Here is a 23,603-nt window from a genome sequence, read left to right as displayed (position 1 = left end):
CCATCTAAAAAAAAAAAAGAAAGAAAGAAAAAAAGGTCTTTGGGACTCAGAGGACTGCAGAGATTGGGGAAGAGAGGTCACTATGAGTCCTTCTGTTGTGTATCTCATCTCCAAGGGCTTTGCAGGCTCAGCCTAGGTTTGGAGCTGGACAAACGTCTCTATTCCTCCCCTGGGACTACCCTGGCACTCCCTCTGCCAGGTCCCCTGCACTGTCTGATTTCCCCAGGGAGAGCAGCTCAGAGGGGCTGGGGCGGTCTGGGCCCCTTAGGACAGCTGGTTGATGAGGCCCCTCTGGGACTCAGGGCTGGACCCAGGCGTCCAGGAGGCGGGTGCTGTGACAGTTGGTCCCCAGATTCCACACCCAGTGGTGCTAGCTCTGGTTTCGAGCTGGGGTGAGGGAGGGGGAGGGGCACCTGGTGCCAGCCAGGGGCTGGATGCTCTCTTGGGGCAGGGAGGGGGAGGCAGTAAACATGTCCTTCTTAGGTTGTTGAGGATTTTCCAGTTGCCCTCTCTGTGCCAGGCACTGTGCAAGGTACTAACGGGATTCTGCAACGCAAGATGCAGTCTGGCACAGATGAATTGATAGCATACAGTATAGAATGTCAGAGCTGGACTAGAAGTTGAATGAATGAATGAGTAGGGGAATGAGTGAATGAATAGTTCATCAATTACCTAATGCACTCATTTTACAGAGGAGACTGAGGCCCAGAGAACCCAAGTCCTGTGACTCCCTTCTGCTTTCTGATCTGTCATGCTTCCTTTTTCAGGAAAGGGAAGAAAAAGGCAGAGAGAGGGGTGGGAAGGGACTTGACGTTTCCTGAGTGCATGTTTGGTGCCAGGCTCTGTTCTGGCCTTTTCAGACTTGATGTAATTGTCTTTACAATTCTGTGAAGATGGACTTGGTGTCTCTGCTTCACATGAAGGGACCTGAGGTTCAGAGAGGTTAAGTAACTTTCCTAGGTCACAGAGCTGGTAAGTAGAGAATTCGGTGTTCAAAACCAGAGCAGTCTGACTCCAGAGCCTGGGACCCCAGAGGTAGACAGTGATACTCAGTGAGTGCTTGGAGCCCACAGAGGATGGAGGGAGTGGTTTCTGGATGAAGTAGATCTGAAGGATGAGTGAAGTTCATTTGAAAGGAGAGAATTGGAGGGATGTCTGGAAGTTGGTGCTGGAGGTGCCCAGGGAGACTTGCTGGTTGAGCAGGTGGCCGGCTGCATGGATCTTGGGGATCAGGGGACAGGTTCAAAGAAACATGTCTTTGAACATTGGCCACCAGGTGGCGCCGCAGGCCAATTCCTAGAAGCGGCTCCAGCCTTAGCGCCCTCATTGGGGCCCAGGTGTGGCTTCCCTGCTCAGCCAGGGTTCCATGCTCGGCTTGCCTCCTCAGGTGTCATCTCCAGCTTCCGCTTGCCCCTGGCTTCTGGCATCCAACACATGGGGGACAATGATGCTACCAGTCGTTTCCTGACTCGGGACGAACACCCAGGTAGCTGAGACCTGGGAATCCCCGTGGGTCTGAGCAGCTCCCCAGGTCACCCGGAGACCCCTCCAGTTGCCTAAACCTGGCTTCATGTCCAGTGCCCTTGAGTTTCTGGGAGACACTGTTCAAGGGACAGGCTGAGGAAACAGGCATTTGAGTCCAACTGACCTGGGTCTGAAGGGAGATAATATCTACCTTGTAAGGATTTAAAATATTTCATCTATGGCCAGGTGCGGTGGCTCACCCCTGTAATCCCAGCACTTTAGGAGGCCGAGGCGAGCAGATCACCTGAGGTGGGGAGTTCGAGACCAGCCTGACCAACATGGAGAAACCCCGTCTCTACTAAAAATATAAAATTAGCCGGGCATGGTGGGACATATCTGTAATCCCAGCTACTCAGGAGGCTGAGGCAGGAGAATCTCTTGAACCCGGGAGACAGAGGTTGTAGTAAGCCAAGATCGCGCCACTGCACTCCAGCCTGGGCAACAACAGCAAAACTCCATCTCAAAAAAAAAAAAAACTTTTCATCCAATAAATATGTATCGAATATATGCTGTGTCAGGAACTATTCTAGGCCCTGGATACATCAGAGAACAAGATAGACAAGGTCCCTGCTTGCACGGAGCTGATATTCTATTGGGGAGGGAGGCAGACAGTAGTCAAGTAGATAATGTACTTTCTGGTAGTGATCATCAATGCAAAGAAAGATAAATCAGGATATGGGGGCAGAAAGGTTTGAGGTGGCTAATTTAGAAAGGATGGTCATGCTATCTGGCCAGGACAACATAGTGAGAGACCCCATCTCTAGAAAAAAAAATTTTTTTTTTTTTGAGATAGAGTTTTGCTCTTGTTGCCCAGGCTGAAGTGCAGTGGCATGATTTTCGCTCACTGCAACCTTCGCCTCCTGGGTTCAAGCCATTCTCCTGCCTCGGCCTCCCCAGTAGCTGGGATTACAGGTATGCATCACCACGCCGGGCAAATTTTTGTATTTTTAGTAGAGATGGGGTTTCGCCATGTTGGTCAGGCTGGTCTCGAACTCCTGACCTCAGGTAATCCACTCACCTCGGCCTCCCAAAGTGCTGGGATTACAGGCGTGAGCCACAGTGCCCAGCCAAAAAAATTTTTTTTTAGTTAGCCAGGTGTGGTGAGGTGCTCTTGTAGTCTTAGCTACTTAGGAGGCTGAGATAGGAGGAGCACTTGAGTTCAAGGTTACAGTGAGCTGTGATCGTGCCACTGCACTCCAGATTGGGTGACAGAGCGAGATCCCATCACTATTCAAAAATTTACGAAAAGGCTGGGCGCAGTGGCTCCTGTCTGTAATCCAAGCACTCTGGGAGGCCGAGGCAGGTGGATCTCTTGAGGTCGGGAGTTTGAGACCAGCCTGGGCAACATGGCAAAACCCCGTCTCTACAAAAAATACAAAAATTAGCTGGGCGTGGTGGTGGGTACTTGTAATCCCAGCTACTTGGGAGGCTGAGGCAGGAGAATTGCTTGAAGTTGAGAGGTGGAGGTTGCAGTAAGCTATGATTGCACCACTGCACTCCGGCTCTAGGCAACAGAGCGAGACTCCATCTCAAAAAAAAAAAAAAATGTGATCATGAAATGCCTCTGCAAAAAGCACCATCTTAGTTCCCCATTGCCATCAGATTCACACTCCTTAGTGTGGTGATGATGTCCTTCTTGTCCTGGCCAGCTCCTGCCTACCTCTCCAGCCCATCCTGCCCCTCCTTCCCATTCTCTACTCCAGCCACATGGACTTTCTCCTTTCTTTCTTTCCTTTTTTTTTTTTTTTTTTTTTGAGATGGAGGAGTCTTGTTGTGTTTATGCTGGAGTGCAGTGGTGCGATCTCGGCTTACTGCAACTTCCACCTCCTGGGTTCAAGCAATTCTTCTGCCTCAGCCTCCCAAGTAGCTAGGATTACAGATGCCTGCCACCACGCACAGCTAATTTTTGTATTTTTTGTAGAGACAGGGTTTCACCATGTTGGCCAGGCTAGTTCGAACTCCTGACCTCAGGTGATCTGCCCACCTTGGCCCCCCAAAGTGCTGGGATTACAGGTGTGAGCCACCACGCCCAGCCCACATGGACTTTCTTTCAGGGCTTTGGCCTGTGCTATCATCATCTGCTATTCCCTGACCCTTCACCTGGCTAAAGTTTGTTCATCTTGCAGGACTCAATTTACATGTCAATTTTTTTTTTTTTTTTAGATAGGTTCTGGCTCTGTCACCCAGGCTAGAGTGCAGTGGCACGATCTTGGCTCACTGCACCCTCTGCCTCCTGGCTCAAGCCATCCTCTCACCTCAGCCTCCCAAGTAGCTGGGATTACAGGTGTGTGCCACCATGCTCAGCTAATTTTTGTAATTTTTTTAGAGACAGGGTTTCACCATATTGCCCAGGCTGATATCAAACTCCTGAACTCAAGTGATCTGCGCGCCTTGGCCTCCCAAAGTGCTGGGATTACTGGTGTGAGCCACTGCGCCCAACTACATGTCACTTTTTCCTAGAAATCTCCCCTGGTCACTTCTGGGTATCCCTTACAATTCATCATGCTCTATTGTATGTTTACACTTCTGTTTCCCCAGTACACTGGAAGCTCTTTGAGAACAGGGACTGGATCTAGTCTACTCCTGTATTCTCAGCACCCAGCACAAAGTAGGTGCTTAATAAATGTTTGCTGTTCGGGAACTGTGTATGCTCATCCATCCTTCCCTCTTGAACACCCTCTCTCTCCCCCATACATTGCCAAATATTCCACTTCTCCCTCTGCTTTTCTGGCATACCTTTCACTCCCACATCCAGCTCCATTTCTCCTCTCCCCTTCCATCCCCACTCCCACACCTGGGCCCTTGAAGCCTGCCCTCATCTGATCTCCAAGGGCTGCTGTCTGCATGAGGTTTAGTATATCCTGTCACTGGGTTCCTTCACTCTCCAGCACCTGGTCTGGGGCTCGTACACAGCAGGAACTCAATAGTGCTGCTAACTCACTGATGTGACTTGGTGGATGGCTCAGAAGGGATCCCTAAGCATGCATACACCTCCTCTCAGTCACTGCTAGTAAAATGAGTCTATCACGAGAAGTATACATGGGTCACATGCTCCTGGCCAGGCCCTCTCCGTCCTCTAGGGCTTTGCACACACTGTTCCCTCTGCCTCGAACCCTCTCTGTCATTTTGGCTATCTCCCACTCATCCTTCAGACCTGAGCTGAAGTGGAGGAGTCATGTCTTCTCTTTTTTTGAGACAGAGTCTTGCTGTGTCACCCAGGCTGGAGTGCAGTGGTGCAGTCTTGGCTCACTGCAACCTCTGCCTCGCGGGTTCAAGTGATTCTTCTGCCTCAGCCTCCCGAGTAGCTGGGACTACAGAGGCGTGCCACCATGTCTGGCTAATTTTTGTATTTTTAGTACAGACAGGGTTTTACCATATTGCCAGGGCTTTGGCCTGTGCTATCTCAAACTCCTGACCTCGTGATCTGCCCACCTCGGCCTCCCAAAGTGCTGGGATTACAGGCGTGAGCCACCGCACCTGGCCAAGGAGGAGTTGTGTCCTCTGAGAGGCCTTCCTGACCATGCTGATGGTCTTACATATACCCCCAAGTCTGCTGTGGCACCCAGTGTTCACCCATTTGTTAGCACTTAGCTCCTAGTGCTTTCTTTTTTTTTTCGATGGGGTCTTGTGCTGTCGCCCAGGCTGGAGTGCAGTGGCACAATCTCGGCTCACTGCAACCTCCGCCTCCTGGGTTCAAGCAATTCTCCTGCCTCAGCCTCCCAAGTAGCTGAGATTACAGGTGTTCGTCACCACAACCAGCTATTTTTTTTTTTTTTTTTTTTTTGAGAACGGAGTCTCGCTCTGTCACCCAGGCTGGAGTGTACTCACTGCAACCTCTGCCCTCCTGGTTCAAGCGATTCTCCTGCCTCAGCCTCCCAAGTAGCTGGGACTACAGGCCCACGCCACCATACCCGGCTACTGGCTAATTTTTGTATTTTTATTAGAGATGTGGTTGCACCATGTTGGCCAGGCTGGTCTTGAACTCCTGACCTCAGGTGATCTATCCTCAGCCTCCCAAAATGATGGGATTACAGGCGTTAGCCACCGCGCCCGGCCAAGTCCCAGTGCTTTCAAAGCCAGTTTGTGTGTTCGTGTTACTCAGACTGATTGCTCTCCATGAATAAGGGGTGTGTCTCTCCAAAACCTAGCATATAGGAGGCATTCAATAAAAATTTCATGAGTAAATCATTGATTGAATGAATGAAAGGAATAAAATGACTATGTGATACTGAATGAGTCACTCCCCATCTCAGTTTCCTCTTCTCAAAAGAGTGGGAGGGTAGGAGAATGGGAACAGTGGTGTGCTGGTAAATGTTTAATAACCAGGGTGGAGAAAGCCCTGGTTTGTGGCAGTTGCCAATTTCCATGGGGTAAATTCTCTCACCATGGTTGATTTCAATGTGAACAGTGGGCTCTCACCAGCAGGTGCAAGCCCCTGCAGGTGTGATTTGAGCCAGATGACCTCCAAGACACTTTTTTTTTTTTTTTTTTTTTTTTTGAGATGGTGTGTCACTCTTGTCTTTCAGGCTGGAGTGCAGTGGCGCAATCTTGGCTCGCTGCAACCTCCGCCTCCTGGGTTCAAGCGATTCTCCTGCCTCAGCCTCCTGAGTAGCTGGGATTACAGGCACCTGCCACCACACCCGGCTAATGTTTTGTTTTTTTTTTTCTTTTTTGTATTTTCAGTAGAGAGGGGGTTTCACCATGTTGGGCAGGCTGGTCTCGAACTCCTGACCTCAGGTGATCCACCCGCCTCGGCCTCTCAAAGTGCTGGGATTACAGGCGTGAGCCACTGCGCCCGGCGTCCAAGACCCTTCTAACGCCAACATCCTTGTACTAGGCCCTCTTCCAGGTCCCACAGGAGTCTGGGGGTTAGAGGTCAGGCTGCTCCCCACTCTATTACCTCCCCACACTTCTAATTAATTCTTGTGTTCAGTTCCAGAACCTGGAGAGTTACACTCAGGCTCCCTGGTCCTGCTTATTGCCTATATCCTAGAGGCACTTGCATGCCCTTCCAGGCGGGTAACTGTACATGTATCTCCCAGGCAGCCTTCACAGACTACTCAGGGGCTATGGATTGGCTCCAGCTCTGACACTCAGACCTGAGCAGAGGCGTGATCTACTCTGGCCTCCTGTGTTTCTGCGCCCACCTTCCCACACTGCCCAGGACTCCCTGAGAGTGATGCTGAGTCTAGTCTCAGCTTTTATGTTGCTTTGCTTTTCACCTCTGACCCAACACATGCCTCCTTTCCCTCTGAAGTCTTGATTTTCTCCCTGGCTTTTCTCCACCTTCCTGGGTGTTCCTTTTTGGCCCTCTTTGCCCATCCCTCCTCCTCTGTCTACACAGCCAGGGGCTCCCCCTTCCATTTCCTCTGCCTGGAACACACTTGCTTCCCCCTTTCTGCCTGGCTATTCAAGCAGGATCCTGTAGGTGAGTGGCAGTGCACTGTGTAGTACCTGTGAGCCCTATGCAAATCACTGCACATCTCTGAACCTGTTTTCCCATCTATAAAGTGAAGCTAATAGTAGCAATTACCTCATGGGATTGTTGTGCAATTAGTGGGAAGAGGCATGTAAAGTACTGACATACTGTCTAGTACACAGAAAGTGCTTAATAAATGTTGGTGATTATTATCCAGGACTCAGCTTAATCATCCCTTCCTCAGGCAGGCCTGCCACACAACCGCAGACCGGGTTAGGTGCCGGGTTTTCTGCTCCCCAGCGTTTGGAGGCACTCATCACACATTAATTACTTTATCCATGAAGATGAAAGCCGTCTTTGGCACCCGGATGGTACTGAGTAAATATCTGTGAATGAATGAATGATGTGGACTGTCTCCTCTGGAAGGACATAGCCAGGGCCTCCTGACACTCAGGACTAGCCTGGACGCACCCACAGGGAAGGAGAAGGTGGGGCTGGTCTCCGCTGGGCCAGCAGGTGGCGCCAGTGCCTGTCGGTCTCTCCCCGTGGCCACCTCCCTTGCGCTTGCTCATCTCATGCCCGGACGCTGAGGGTTCTCAGCTGGGGCAGGAGAGATGGGGTCCTGAGGCCTGGGTGAAGTTCCAAGCCCTGGGGATTGGGGGCAGACTCTCGCTCACCCCTCCTAGAAAGATGTTTTCCTAGGGGATGTCCAGCCTAACATGGCAGGGAAGGAAGTGGTGGTCACCTGGGAAAAGGGCCAGCCTGAGGGGTTGGGGGTCCTGATGAGGCTGCTATTCTCTTGAGGACATGAAATGAGAGGCAGTGAAGTCAGTCAGTGAGTCAAAAGCTGAGATCTAGGAACCAGACACAATGTGGGAGAAGCTGCGGTGAAATCAATCAGCGAGAGAGGAAGGGGGGGCCCGGTTTCCATGACAACGGTAGTGTTTGTGGCAAGCTGGGGACTCCTGGGTCCCCAGGGCCCGCAAGCAGTGATTCACCACAGGAAAGGGAAGGCTGCAGAGGGACCTGGTGCTGGGGACCGGATGCCTTGTGGCTCTTTCTCACTGCTGAGCATGCATTCCCCCAGCCCAGGCCTTGGATCTCTGCTCTGCCAGGTACTGGCAGGGAAACTGAGGGATGGCAGAACTGAGCCCCAATAAGGGGCAGGCGCTTTGCTCCACGCCATACATGCACATATCACTTATATCACTTATTGCTCACAACAGCTCTATGGAATTACCGTTATCCCTGTTTTATCAAAGAGGAAACTCTCAGCCTGGCCCACAGTGCCATAGGCAGGACATGAGTGGCAGAGCCAGGATTGGAACCCAGGCTAGCCTGACTCTTTACCATGCTTGGGAAGGCCCAGAAAGCAAAAAAGGAAGAGCAGGAGCATGGGAGTTAGAGGATGGTTCAGACCCCAGAGGAGATGGACCCCAAGGCCCCTAGCCTCCCTGCCTGCCCTGCCCCTATGTGAGCCCAACGCTGATACGGAGGGAAGCTGGCAAACTGCATGGCCTAATGTGGGCCAGAACCTGGGCAGCCAGCCTACCTCTCACTCTCCTCCAAGCCCAAGAGAGTAGGCCCCAGTTCCAGTCCATCCAACTGGATGGCAGCTCCCCCACCATTTTCTCTCTGCCCTGGTCCTAGGGGCAGAGGTTCGTGTGCGTGTGTGTGTGCATGTGTGTGTGTGATCATCGTGTCTACACCACCCACCACCATCACCCCTATCCTCCAGCTTCTGCTATAGCCTGGGAGTTCCCAGCCTCTTAGTCCCTGTCAGGATAGTTTCATTCTTGTTCAGCTTTGGGGCCCACACAATTTCAGTACAAGAGGGGTATTCCCATCTCACCCTGGGCCTTGATAGCATGCAAGAGGGTAGTTCAGGCCCTCATCATCTATTCCCTTGTGGTAGAAGGGATGGAGGTTGGAAAGACCTTAGAAATCTTCCAGTGTGGTTCTCTTGTTTTGAAGGTGTGAAAACTGAGGCTCATAGAAGGGGAGCAATTTTTCCGAGGTCACAGAGCAAGTTAATGGAAGAGTGAACTAGATTCCCTGTCCACAGACTTCAGGTTCTGTAATCCCAGAAAGGACTTCTTGAATTTGGCATTGAGTTCTTAGGATGGGAGTCGGGTAGATGAACAGATGGAGTGAGACAGATGAAATGGGATAACCTAGCATAAAATGCCATGTGAAAAGAAGGTACACAACTTATGGCCCGACTGTCTACCATGTTACATCAGGAATAACTGAGGTGAGATCATGGGAAAGACTTCTCACATATGTATGTTGGGGTACAAGATCCGTGGTCAAAATGGGCTGTGTGATCCCAGACAAATCACTTACCTTTTCTGAGCTTCAGTGGTAACTCAGGATACCCTACCTGCAGGCTCGTAGGGAGGATGGAGGGGGTGGTGAGAGAGTACTTGTGAACTGTGGGGTGACATGAATGTTGTCAGTTGTCAGGGAAGGCAAGTCACGTCTAGTGGGACTGAGAGATAGAGCTACCCTGCAGTGCAAAGGTAAGGGGTAAGCCATGATGCTCACCCCTCCCACCCCCATCCTTGGGAGAGAAAGAAAGGAAGGTTAACTTCCAGTATGCTTGATACAAGCAACAGTTCTCCTCCCTGGGGGTCGGCAGCAGGTTCCTGTAGACCCCTGGGGTGCCCAGAGGCTGTGGGAAGCTGAGCACTAATTAGCTCTGGCTTTCTAATCGTGCTTAATTGCCTCCTCATGATGGGCAATTAGGAGGCTGCATCAATTAGCACAGGGAGGTGACAACTCAGCTGGGGTTGGTCAGGGCTCCCCTTTGGCAGGGAGGGAGGCAGGCAGGCAAAGGCTGCCCCACTGTCAGCCCCTTCCTCCCTTTTGAAGGAGAGGGCCCTGGAGCCCTCTCCTTAGCAATTAGGCCTTAGTTCCTTAGCTCCTAGAAGCTACTAGGCTTCTAGGCCTGGATTGTGGCTTTTCTGGCCTTGGTTTACCCACTTTCACTGGCTCTCTGACTTTTCTGCCCAGAGGAGACTTGCATTCTGGGCCTAGTTCCACCACTGGCTCCTTTGCAACTTTGGGGTTGACAGCTATGGTGTCAAGGTTGAGAATGTGGCCTCTGAAGCTAGGTCTCTAGGGTTTGAATACCAGCTCCACTGTTTATTAATTGTGCAACATTGGACCCTTCGTGCTTTGTTTTCTCAACTGTATAATGGAACTGATAATAAAAGTTCTGTCCTAGCTACACATGAGGCTGAGGCAGGAGGATTGCTTGAGCCCAGGAGTTTAAGGCTGCAGTGAGGGACAACAGAGTAAGACACCATCTCTAAAAAATAATTTAGTCCGGGCATAGTGGCTCACACCTGTAATCCCAGCACTTTAGGAGGCTGAGGCGGTGGATCACCTGAGCTTGGGAGTTCAAGACCAGCCTGGCCAACATGGCGAAAACCCTACAGAGTCTAATAAAAATACAAAAATTAGCTAGGTGTGGTGGTGTGCACCTGTAATCTCAGCTACTCAGGAGGCTGAGGCAGAAGAATTGCTTGAGCTCAGGAGGCAGAGGCTGCAGTGAGCCGAGATGGTGCCACTGCACTCCAGCCTGAGTGACAAAAAAAAAAAAAAAAATGCCCATGTGTCACCCCAGACCAATTACTGAATCAAAATATCCAAGACTTTGGGCATTGGCAGTTTTGAAAGCCCCCTTCCTCCAAGCAATGTTGATGCCCAGTGAGAGTTGAGATCACTGGATGAATGGTCTGGAAGGGCTCCATCCAGCCTGGCACAGTACCTCCCTGTCACATACCACTCAGGACCCCTCTGCATAGCCCTGGAGGTGCTGCACTTTGGAAGAGAGCTCATTACCACCAGTGTGGCTGGAAGCAAGTCCCTCTCCACTCACTTAGAGGGAGTTCTCCTCTATAAAATGAGAATAATGACCTTGCCATGCTCACCTCCCAGGGCTGCCCAGACATAATGTTTTACTAGTGATAGGACCTGCTATAAAGGTAGGCAATTATATTGTTCCTTCCTTTGATAAACTTTTATTGAGGCCTAGCGCACACCCATCTCCTTTACACATGGTGACTATGGAGTTAATAATCTCCTGGAGGGACCTGTCCTGAACCATCAGACAAGTTAGGTTATAGGGCCAACCCCCTTTTTTAGCTCCTGCTGGTTATGAAATGAGCCAAGGAATGGAAAGAGCCTAGAACAGGTCCTGACACATGGTGAGTGCTCTCTAAACAGTAGCTCTTCTTACTATTGTTATTGTGACTGTGCCCCAGGCTAGGTTGGAGAGAGGCCTGGTTGCAGTGCACACAGGGAGCTCAGACGAAGGGAGGCAGTAAAGGTGGGGCCTGCAGGAGGAAGGGGAGCTTAGAATGAGGTGCTGAGGAGTAAGGTGTGTGGGAAGAGTAGAGGAAGGAGTAGAGCACGTTGAAGGTGCTGGTTGGTGAGGGGGCTATGATGAGGCTACTCTACTCAAACATGTATTGAGAACCTTCTGTGCGCCAGGCACTGTGCCAGGTGCTGGCAGAGCACCAGATCCACCCAGCCTCTACCCTCGAGGAGTCCCTCTAATGGGGGAAGACACACATACACAGACAATGTCACAGTGTGACAAGGGATATTGGTGGCGAGTGGGGACATTTAATCCAGACTTAGTGGCACTTTTAGCTGAGCCTGGATGATGAGTAGGAGTTGACCAGAGGGTAAAGTAAGTGCCATGTCTGGAAAAATTAGTCAGGAAGCAATGAGAGAGGTTGAGATTGCTGGAATTTAGATAAAGCTAGAGATGCGAGCAGAGCCCAGGTCGTAGAGGGCATTACAAGTCAGGTCAAGGAATTTGGACTTACCCTAAATACAATGTGGAGCCACTGTTAGTCTAAAGTCTTCTGGAAACAAAATGAGGCTTTCATTTTGAAAAGATCACTGTGGGCTGGGCGTGGCAGCTCACGCCTATAATCCCAATACTTTTAGGAGGTCAAGGTGGAAGGATCTCTTTAAGTCCCGCAGTTTGAGAACAGCCTGGGCAACAAAGTGAGACCCCAGCTCTACAAAAATAAAAAAATAAAAAAAATTAGTTGGGTGCGGTTTCGTGAACCTGGTCCCAGCCACTCAGGAGGCTGAGGCAGGAGGATCACTTGAGCCCATGAATTTTGGATTGCAGTGAGCTATGATTGCACCAATGCACTCCAGCCTGCTGGATGACAAAGCAAGATCCTGTCTCAAAAGGAGGGAGGGAAGGACCGAAGGGAGGGAGGGAGGGAGGGAATCACTGTGGGAAGGAGAAATGATGGGAGCAGAGGCAAGGGTGGAGGCAGAGAGACTGGTTGGGAGGCTGCTGCAGTTATCCAGGTGGGGGTTGGTGGTGAGCAGACCAGAGAGCTGGAGGAAGTACATAGAACAGATAACAATTCTGGAGGTAGGAACCACAAGGACTTGGGGGCTCATTGGCCAAGGGAGATGAAGGAGGAGAGGCTGAGGAAGGAGGAGCACAGTGAAGCTGTGTGTTGGGAGCCATGAACTCCATCTGAGATATCCAAGGAGTGATGATGAGTTATGGATGCTTAGGAGTCACTCCTGGCCTGGGAATACTTGGGGTCTTCTTCTAAGAATTCTCGAGTGGAAGGCCACTCATCCTTGGCCCAGTGCTAGGCCCTCACCTTCCCTGGTCTCTCTGAGACAGGCTGGGAATTCCTGGCTCAGAAATACCCTTTTGGGGCAGGCCGGCCTTGATGCTCCCCGGCCCAAAGGGAGGAACGTGCCTGTGCACCTTCTCCGTGATACACGGGGGTGGGACAGTGGAGTGGAGGTGAGTGAATTCAGGGGTGTTCCTCACTTCCCCCATCCTGGACTTCTAGCCTCAGTTGTGGCCCCAGGAATAGATTCTGAGTAAGAGGCCAGAAAGCAAGTTCTCTGGGCCTGGGGTACAGAGGGCAGCAAGGTACAGTTGACATACCGCAGACCCAGGCAGGGCAAGGGCACCCAGGTTTCAGTCCTGGTTCTGTCACCTCTGGTTAGGAGCCTGTGAGCACCCAAGGGCTCATTCTTGTCCTAAAACTGGGTCTTCAAGATGGTTTGGTTTAGGTGGTGTGAATGAACCCTTCCATCTCCACCCTCGAGAGAGCTGAATTTTCCCCCACCCGAGGTGTTCCACAGTGGGCAGAACACCGCAGCCCTGTCCGCCCTGGCTCACCCAGTGCTCATCTCCATTTCCAGCCCCTCCCGGGCGCCTCCGGCCTCCTGCAGCCGGCTCTTTGCGCTCCCTCATTAAGCTTTGGTTTCTGTGGGAATGTGACTTGAATTAACTCTTGGAAGAAAAATCACAGAAACCAGGAAAGGGGGGCCATGGGGAGGGGGCAGTGAGTCACGTTTCCATGTGTATTTTTCAAACTTTCCGACGGGAGTTTGGAAAACAACAGTCTTTTGGTTGCCAGCTTGGGCCCGGCTCTCCAAGGGTCCCATATGCTGTTTCTATAGGTCTTCCCGTAACTGCTGCGCCCCGGCCCACCCTTTGGGTCTGCCTTATTTCCTGGGATCCCTTCCCGCTTCTCCCTGGGGACTTGTGCTGTTGCAGAGGCACTGAGAAGTCCATCCTGTGGTGCAGCTTCCGTCTCTCCCCTGGTTTCATTTCACAGCCAAGCCCTTATCTATCCTTGCCTCAAGGTGGACCCATGGGGGCTGCAGCTGAGCTGGGGACTTTGTCCCTGCAGCTGCTCTGGCCAACCCTCCAACCCTGGAGAAACTTCATAGGCACCAGGAAGCCCTGGGCTCTAGGAACCTCCTTCCTGCCCCCACAGCTTCCTCTTTGTGTCCTCCCTAACAGTCCTTCCCGCCCATCTCTGCATCCCAATTTCCAGAGGGCCTGTGGCTGAGGGTGAGAACCCAGCGATCGACCCCCAGGGAGAAGCCTTGCAGAGGAGGGTCCTCACCCTAATGAGGCCGCCAAGGAAGAGGACCCCCAGTATGCCCCTCCTGTGTGCTGGGCCCATGCACTTCCTCTGTCTGGGACTCTTCTAACAGCCGTGGGGAGGGTGCCAGAATCCCCATTTTGCATACAGTAGCTGAGGCTCAGCCAGGAAAATGGGTAGGAACCTTAAGGATGGTGGGCAGATGGTGGCCCCCTTGAGGAGGAGATGGGAGGGCAGCGCATACCCCTAGCCAACCCCTCCTTGCAAGCCCTGATTCGCGCGGGGAGGAGGAAGGGGTCCTGGACTAGCTCTCCTCTGTCCCCTCTCCAGGGGCTGCCCCCTCCCAGTTTCTGACTAATCCTTTCCATCGGCAGTGGCACGTCCTGCCCCTGCTGTGCCTGTGCCAACAACGGCCCACATCACAGGGCCACATCTGGCTCCATTTGAACATACCCCACCATCCCCCCTCTTTATCCCTCAATGCCCTCCCCTGCCCAAGGGCCAGAGTAGGGAGTGGCCCTCTGGACCCCCTTCTCTGGCTCCACCAGCCCTGCTCCCCTGCCCTTTCGAAGCCTCTAGTGGAGTCATTCCTTTCCTTCCCCAAACCCGGCCTCAGTTCCTGGGACATCCTGGCTCCATTCTTCAGCACACCCTCCCTCATCATATCCACACTCCTTGGCTCCCCCCTTCACAGCCCCCACTGAAGGAGGGATTGGGAAGGGGACATTTTGCAAGGTCTGAGCCCCAAGAGATGTCCCAGAGTAGAGGGAAGGCGTGGCACCCCAGGGATTTTCCCTTAGCCCAGCTCTCTGGCGTATTGCCAGCTTGGGCGTGTTGGGGGGCAGGGGTTGGCGTGATCCCAAGAGGTGTGTGTATGCAGGGGTATAGCTCAGCCTCCCAGCTGGGGTGGAGAGCGGTTGCTCAGGCCTGTGTAGGCTGGCTTTTGTTGGGGAGGAGCCTGGAAGGGCCTGCAGCGACTGGCCTCCCTCCTCCTTCCTCCTTGCTTAGCAACTGTTGTCATCTGGTAAATATTTGCCCCAACAGGATCTGGGGCTGGAGCACTGGCGTCAGCCGGGGTAGTTGCCCCCTCCTCAATTTCTGAGCCTCCCCTCTGTTCAGTTCCCTATTCCAGAGCCCCCTGGCCTGGATTCTCAATGTGGTCCTCTCCCCCTCCCTCGTGGTTGATTTCCTCCCCAACCTCCTCCCTGTCCCCCTTTTACTCTCCTTCATCCCCACTCATCCTCTGTGCCCAGGTCTCTCTGGTCCATCCTCCACTCCTGGATCCATTCACCAAGGGGCCTGAATGAGGTCCCACCCCCTAAGCCACACAGGTCCTCTGCTTCTCCCCCACTACATCTCACTGGGACCCCAGCCTGGCTACGGCTAGTACATCGTTGGTGCTCAGTGAGCCCCAACATCTCTCCTTTCCTCCAACAGGATCACACCCTCCACCTCTAAGCCTTAGCTCCACCAAGCCCCAAGGGGAGAGAAGAGAAGGCATATGGGAATGTTTTGCTGGACCCCATACTGCACTTCCAGGCTAGGAAGCTCTGCATCAGGAAGCCAGCACCATTTTCACCTCCTCTGGGGTAGGACTGAGGGGACCATGGCCAAGAGGAAACAGATGCCCTCTTAGCTCCTCCCTGGGTAGCCTGAGTGGGCCAGGGCCTGAGAACATGCCAGCTTTAGCCTGTCTTCCTGTCCTTCCCAGCCAGACCCCTGTCACCCTCCTCCCTCAGTGGTTTTCTCATTACCTGTCACTGACGGAGAGCCCCTCAGAGGTCAAGGCCAAAGTGAGGTGGGCTCTTGGCGTGCTGTGCAAGCTTTGAGCTCACCCCGGCAAAGAGGGCCAATGGGGTGCTCCTCTGGGGCGGGCCTGTGGGCTGGCTTAGGGATAGCGGACAGGGGAATCTGGGGAGTTGGACTAATGTGGATCTAGAAGGGAGGTGGTTGGGCTGCACCATGCCTTAAGACTCCTCCCAGCTCTGAAGTTCTACTTCTAGGCAATGAATGATGAAACGCTGGCCTAAGTGCAGTCCCTTCCCCATCCCACAGGGCGGAGACCCTGGCCATCCCCTTACCCTACTTGGCAGCCCCCCTCCCCACTCCTCCTGAGAGTGACCCTTGCTCCACCCTAGCTGCCAGGAAATCTCCTGCAGATTCACCACCATCCTCCTGGCTGGGAGTTCACTTTCCTAGTTGACCTCCTGGTCTGAGGGCCAGAGGAGAGCTTTCAACGGGGACCTTAAGGAGTGTGAGGGCTGCACAGGCTGTGGACTGGGGTGGATTCACCAGGGAGCAAAGGAAAGTGAAGTTTCAGGGCCTCTCAGTTGCACGGGCCCTTTCAAGGCCCCAAGAGGAGCCCTGCCAAACTTTCCACACGATCCCATGTCCATAACATTTGCAAAAAGATCATTTTGTATTTCTTAAAGAGGGCCTCCCCACAAAATTGTATGCATTTTAGGTAGGATGAACAACTATCGGATGAACAACTATCCCTATTTTAGCATTAAAAGTCCCTTATCTGGCCGGGCACGGTGGTTCACGCCTGTAATCCCAGCACTTTGGGAGGCCGAGGCAGGCGGATCACGAGGTCAGGAGACCGAGACCATCCTGGCTAACACGGTGAAACCCCGTCTCTACTTAAAAAACAAACAAACAAAAAAATAGCGGGGCGTGGTGGCTGGCCCCTGTAGTCCCAGCTACTAGGGAGGCTGAGGCAGGAGAATGGCGTGAACCCGGGAGGCGGGGCTTGCAGTGAGCCGAGATCGCACCACTGCACTCCAGGCTGGTAGACAGAGGGAGACTACTCCGTCTCAAAAAAAAAAAAAAAAAAAAATCCCTTATCCTAGGAGATTCCTCAGTCCCCTGCAAACCCAGGGCAATTGCCCACCCTAGTTTCAGGCTCCACAAACATTTGGCCCACACCGGGATGGGGGTGAGGGAGAAAGGGAATCCTTTTCTGCCTCACTTCCTGGAAATGTGTAGGGGCGTGAGCCATGGGGCGAGGGGGCCCTCTGTTCCAGCTCCAGTCCTGGAGTTGTGGCGCTTCTGTTTGTTTCCTTGGCAACAGGGAAAGGAAACCCCCATTTAGGAGGCCGGGGAGGCCCCAGCAACCACACACACACAGAGACACACAGACTCACACGCGGCCGCCCACACGCAGTCGCCTGCGTCAGCACCAGCCGTCAGGCCCTCGCTGCCCGCCTCCGGGGTGTGGAGTGGGGAGAATAGCCCCGCCTGAGTCCAGTCCGACCACCCGCCCCTACTGATTTGCCTGGGACGCCGCCGGCCCACATGGCCCCACCCACGCCTCTGTCCCCACCCCCCCACCGCCCCGGGCCCGGTTCCCCGCTTAACACCTTCCCCCAGGTGGTGAGGGGCCAAAGCTGGGGGATGGACAAGAGAAAGGAAGGAGATGTCACTGCTGAATTTCTGCTGAATTTCCTTCTGCCTGCTGCCCGATTTCTATTTGACTGGCAATAGTCTGGTGTGTATTGTGACAGTTCAGGGAGCTTGAGACTCCCAAGTGGGGTGGTGATTTGGGCCTGGTTGGGTGGGGGAGGTGGTTTGGAATGTCAGGAAGGGAGCTCCTGGGGAGACTGTAAGATTTTGCTGTTGGATTGGGTTCCTTGGGAGTATATTTAACCTGGAGGCAGAAACCTGGGGTTTGGGCCTGCTTCTGTCACTTGTCAGCTGTGTGGCTGAATTTTTTGTGGAGACAATCAGTTAGCCTGCCTAAGCCTCTGTCTCCTCAGCTGTAATATGCAGATAATGGTGCTTGCCTGTGCACCTCAAAGAAATTTGAGAAGGCTAAGGTAGTAACCTTGATTGTGAAAGGCTTGTCACCTGGGGGACCCGGGCAGGTGGGAGGGCTTGGTTACTACTTATTATCCAGTCGCCCCTCCAGCCCGGCTGGTTCAGTGAGCCCAGCAGCCACTTCCCCACTTTGTAGGAACCCATGCCAGTCTCTAAGTGGACCAGCTCCTTGACATCTGTCCGGTGTGGCTGCCCTGTCTCCCATGGCAGCGTGGCACTGAGCTGCAGTGCTGTCTTGGAGGTTTTGGCCCTGCCTGGCTGTGTGACTGGGCAAATCTTTCCTCCTCTGGCCTCAAGAATTCCACTTATAAAGAAAGGGGCTTATTCCTCAGAGCCCAGGGGCCTCCTGGAAGTGGGCTGGGGGGATCAACCAGGCAGGGGCCTCAAGCTCCCTAAGTAGAGAGGCTCTGCCTCTGTCATTTAGTAGATTGTGCTTTTTGGGTGAGATTTCATTTGAGCGAGGGGGATCTCTGACTTTACAAATAGCTGTCATTCACTTGCTCCATCTAAGGGCCCGCTTCTCACCCAGCATCACCTATGAGCCTGCCTCATTCCCCCTTGCTGAGTCTGGGTGAGAAGAAATCTACTCAGCTGTGCTACCTCAGGTCAGTTACAACCTCGTGGAGTTTGGGTTGTTTATTTTTTTTTTGAGATGGAGTCTCTGTCACCCAGGCTGGAGTGCAGTGGCGTGATCTCCTGCCTCAGCTCCCTGAGTAGCTGGGATTACAGGTGTGTGCCACCACGCCCAGCTGATTTTTTGTATTTTTGGTAGAGATGGAGTTTTACCATGTTGGCCAGGCTGGTCTTGAACTCCTGACCTCAAGTAATCCACCCACCTCAGCTTCCCAAAATGCTGAGATTACAGGTGTGAGCCACTGCTCCAGCCGGAATTTGGGTTCTTGACACACAAGATGCAGATAATAATACCTACCTCATAAGATTTAGGTGAAGATTAAATGGGATCACCTCCACATAGCCCCTAGCCTGGTTCCTGGCACATGGCAGCCACTTAAAGAATGGGCATGGTCTTCCACTGTCAAGGTTATAACTATCACCTGCACACAAGTGACTCAGCACTTCAGTCATTGTTTAATACCCTGTAGTCAAAGGATGAATAAGACCCTCCCTCGGCCGGGCGCGGTGGCTCACGCTTGTAATCCCAGCACTTTGGGAGGCCGAGGCGGGCGGATCACGAGGTCAGGAGATCGAGACCACAGTGAAACCCCGTCTCTACTAAAAATACAAAAAATTAGCCGGGCGTGGTGGCGGGCGCCTGTAGTCCCAGCTACTCGGAGAGGCTGAGGCAGGAGAATGGCGTGAACCCGGGATGCGGAGCTTGCAGTGAGCCGAGATCGCGCCACTGCACTCCAGCCTGGGCGACAGAGTGAGACTCTGTCTCAAAAAAAAAAAAAAAAAAAAAAAAAAAAGACCCTCCCTCAAGAACTCACTATAAAGAGATTCCCAAACCATGTCCTAGAATCTCCACATCACCTCCACCTCCTCAGACCCTCCTGCAAAGAGTCGCCTCTGTCTGACTCCTACCTGTCCAGGATTCTAGCCACCTGATGGTAAGATCTTGGCTTTCCAATTCAGGCAAACTCCTATTAAAATTTCAGTTCTGGCCGGGCGCGGTGGCTCATGCCTGTAATCCCAGCACTTTCGGAGGCTGAGGCGAGCAGATTACCTGAGGTCAGGAGTTACATGGTGAAACCCCGTCTCTACTAAAAATACAAAAAAATTAGCTGGGCTAATTTTTTAGTGGCGCATGGTTGTAGTCCCAGCTACTCGGGAGGCTGAGGCAGGAGAATCGCTTGAATTCAGGAGGTGGAGGTTAAATCCAGTTCTGTTACTAACCATATGACCTTAGACAAGTGATTCTCAATAGGGGGTAATTTTGTCCCCCAGGGGATGTTAGGCAATGCCTGAAGATATTTTTGATTGTCATAACTGGGGGTGGAGGTGCTACTGGCCTAAAGTCGGGAGAGGCTAGGGATGTTACAAACCATCTCAGAGTACAAAGAACCTTCCCTGACAACAAAGAATTATCTGGCCCAAAATTCAGTAGTGCCAAGGTTGAGAAACCTGACCTTAAATGAATAATTTAACCTTTCTGGGCTTCAGTTTCCTCATCTGTAAAATAGGGCTATTAATAGTATCTACCTCCAGCTCAACCTTGTAGAGCTATTGGTCCAACAAAATAATGCAAGTACCCAGTGCCTAATAATAAAGGTAGCCCATAAATATTCCCTACACTAATCGTTCTTAGCATGCCTCTGGAATCCCTCCTGGCTTCATCACTGGGCTGAACCCACCAGACCCTAGTTTGGCTCATTTCTTGCCAAGGCCAGTGCTCCTGACTCTTTCTTCACTGGTCTTGATGCTTTCCTTCTCTCCTTGACCTCAAGGCCTATCAAGCAGCTGGAAGCCTCTCCCTCAGGCCCCATCCCAGCACCAGGCCCCTGCCTCCACCTCCCACTTCTCCCTTCCCGTCTCTCTTTCCCCGCTTTCCAGCCTTACCTCTAGTGGCTCCCCATGCCCCTCGGCAGGTCAGAGCACACTCAGCTCTTTCCCACTTCAGCACCTCTGCACAGACTTCCTCCAGCCAGAGTGGCAGAAGACAGAGAAGCATGTGCAGGATTTGGACCAGACTACCTGGTCCCAGTTCTGCACTGGTCCTGTCACTTACGGCCTCGTTTTAGGAAAGTCAGCCTCATCTGCAAAGCAGGGAAATAATTTCCAACCCATGAGATTGTTCTATGGACCCAGTTGAGAATGTATGAAAACATGCAACAGCTATAAAGATTGTTAAAATGTAAGTTATTCACTGTGTGAGCATTATTCTGCTAAATGTGTGCATGTGTATGTATGTATATGTATGTGTGTATATATGGATATACACACACATATATATGTAATTTTTTTTGTTGTTGTTGTTGAGACGGAGTCTCGCTCTGTAGCCCAGGCTGGAGTGCAGTGGCACAATCTCGGCTCACTGCAAGCTCCGCCTCCCGGGCTCACGCCATTCTCCTGCCTCAGCCTCTCCGGGTAGCTGGGACTACAGGCGCCCGCCACCACGCCCGGCTAATTTTTTGTATTTTTAGTAGAGACAGGGTTTCACCATGGTCTCGATCTCCTGACCTCGTGATCCACCCGCCTCGGCCTCCCAAAGTGCTGGGATTACAAGTGTGAGCCACCGCGCCCGGCCTTGTAATTTTTTTTTTTTGACACAGGGTTTCACTCTTGCTCAGGCTGGAGTACAGCGGTGCAATCACAGCTCACTGCAGCCTCGACCTCCCAAGCTCAGGTGATCCTCCCATCTTAGCCTCCTGGGCTCCTGGATAGCTGGGACTACAGGCACATGCCACCACCCCAAGCTAATTTTTTTTTTTTTTTTTTTAAGAGATGGGGTTTCTCTATGTTGGCCAGGCTGGTCTTGAATTCCTGGGCTCAAGCAATCTGCAATCTGCCTGTCTTGGACTCCCAAAGCATTGGGATTATGGGCGTGAGCCACCATGCTCAGCCTCTGCTTTACATTTTTATTTCCGTAGCTCCTACCGTGTTCTAATAAACTATAACTTTGTCTTTGGTTTATTGACTATCTCCCTCCACTAGAATGTCAGCTGCATAAGGGTAGGGATTTTTGTCTGTTTTATTCACTGCTGTATCCCTGGTGTCTAGAATAGTTTCTGGTATATAGTAGATGTTCAGTAAATATTTGTTGAATGAGTGAATTCTCTATGTATAAGGTAATTCTGTAAAGTCCCTAAATCTACCTTCTCCAAGAAGCCCTCCTTCAAATGTATGTTACCTTATTTAATTATTGCACATCCCCATTTTACAGATGATGAAACTAAAGCTGGAAAAACTTGTCCAGAGTCACTGACCTGAAAAGTGGCAGGGCCAGATGCATTTGTTTATCCAAGAAACCCTGAGAGGGCTGGGCATGGTGGCGGGCATCTGTGATCCCAGCACTTTGGGAGGCTGAGGTGGGAGGATCACTTGACTCCAGGAGTTCAAGACCAACCTAGGCAACATAGTGAGACCCCCATCTCTTAAAAAAATAAAGAGGCTGGGTGCGGTGGCTTATGCCTGTAATCCCAGCACTTTGAGAGGCCAAGGCAGGCGGATCATCTGAGGTCAGGAGTTTGAGACCAGCCTGGCCAACATGGGGAAACCCCATCTCTACTAAAAATACAAAAATTAGCCGGGTGTGGTGGTGGGTGCCTGTAATCCCAGCAACCCACGAGGCTGAGGCAGGAAAATTGCTTGAACCTGGAAGTCAGAGGTTGCAGTGAGCTGAGATTGTGCCACTGCACTCCAGCCTGGGCAATAGAGCGAGACTCCAACTCAAAAAAAAAAAATAGAAACACTGAGTGCCTGCTGTGTGCCAGGCATTGGGCCAGGTGTTAGGGAGACACATGACCAAGACTTGGTCCTTTCTGTCCCTCACAGCACTTTCAGGAATGGGGGTCACAGAGGAAACAGTAGGATGCTATAAGAACACAGAGGAGACCCCGCACCCCAACCAAGGTCATTGGTCTTCAAGATAAAGTGCCTAGGCCTGGTGCAGTGGCTCACGCCTGTAATCTCACACTTTGGGAGGCTAAGGTGAGGGGGTACTTGAGGTCAGGAGTTCGAGACCAGCCTGGCCAACATGGTGAAACCTCGTCTCTACTCAAAATACAAAAATTAGCCAGGCGTGGTGACACACGCCTGTAATCCCAGCTACTCAGGAGACTAAGGCAGGAGAAGCGCCTGAACCTGGAAGGTAGAGGTTGCAGTGAGCTGAGATTGTACTGTTGCACTCCAGCCTGGGTGACAAGAGCAAAACTCTGTCTCAAAAAAAAAAAAAAAAAAAAAAAAAGCTCAAACTGTCCGTCGGACCCAACCACTGCATTCTGATTTCACTCATGCATGCTCCAGCTCCCAGACTTCTGGGATCCCTTTGTAATTCATCCAATTCAGAGTCCTCCACTGCTCTTTAATCACTTGTGCTTGTTTGTTTTGCTTCTCCCTCTGTCTTCCCCACTAGTGGGAGGCTCCCTTGAGAGCAAGCATAGTATTGCTATCACCCTGTGGCATAGTGTGCAGAACTCTTGCACACCCAGGAGCTCAGTCCCTGTCTTTGATAGCCACTCTGCCCATACTACAGGTAAGAAAACTGAGGTCCAGAGAATTCAGTAGCAGATCTGGCATCACTCGGCAGTTAAGAGATAGGATTAGAACGTGGTCACCCTCTAGCCACCACTCCCATCACCTCTCACCTCCAGCAGGCTCAGCTCCTCTAGACCTGGCTGCTGCTTCTGGGTTGGTGGGTTTTGCCCTGGCAAAGGGAGAGCAGACTTATGACATCTGGGGTCCAGAGTTGGGATTGAATATTCAGGATAAAGGTTCACTTTGAAGTTCAGATTTAGGATTGAGGCCATTTTGATGGTGGTGGCAGGGAACCTTTAGAAAGAGCTTGGAGTGACATTTGGGGTGAAAGCCCTCCTTCTTTCTCCTGCACCTTTTCCACAAGATGGGGAGGTCTGGCCAGACATAGTGGCTCACACCTATAATCCCAGCGCTTTGGAAGGCTGAGGTGAGGATCATTTGAGGCCAGGAGTTATAGACCAAATTGGGCAACATAGCAACACTCTGCCTCTATCATGATAGCCTATAGTCTCAGCTACTCAGGAGGCTGAGATAAAAGAATCACTTGAACCCAGGAATTCAAGGTTGCAGTGAGCTATGATCCTGCCACCACACTCCAGCCTGGGCAATAGACCAATATTCTCAAAAAAAGAAGGAGGAGGTCTAGGACAGGAAGGGTTAAGTGTGGTTTAGTTTTCCCAGCCTGGAAAGGAAGCCAGGCCAAGCAGCTGGGTAGGGGAAAAGGGGGCACTGAGTGCCAGGGAGGGGCTGAGGCAGTGGGAACAGCATGAACCCTTCCCTCACGTTTC

The 23,603-nt window shown here is 52.0% G+C and overlaps 1 protein-coding gene across 1 annotated transcript in view; it reads right to left on the bottom strand.

Moving 5' to 3' along the window:
- MEX3A (mex-3 RNA binding family member A) overlaps nt 1–12,779 on the bottom strand; it is a 30,599-nt gene extending 17,820 nt beyond the window's left edge. The window contains exons 1-2 of the mRNA XM_058439722.1: nt 12,644–12,779; nt 9,327–9,376 (exon numbers count right to left, since the gene is read on the bottom strand). Of these exons, the coding sequence (XP_058295705.1) occupies nt 9,327–9,376; nt 12,644–12,779 (186 nt within the window). The remainder of the gene's footprint in view (nt 1–9,326; nt 9,377–12,643) is intronic.
- Between the last annotated feature and the right edge of the window lie 10,824 nt (nt 12,780–23,603).

Source organism: Hylobates moloch, unplaced genomic scaffold, assembly GCF_009828535.3.
Source record: "Hylobates moloch isolate HMO894 unplaced genomic scaffold, HMol_V3 SCAFFOLD_5, whole genome shotgun sequence".
Taxonomy (NCBI): Eukaryota; Metazoa; Chordata; class Mammalia; order Primates; family Hylobatidae; genus Hylobates; species Hylobates moloch.
This window is presented reverse-complemented; position numbering and strand designations above follow the sequence as displayed.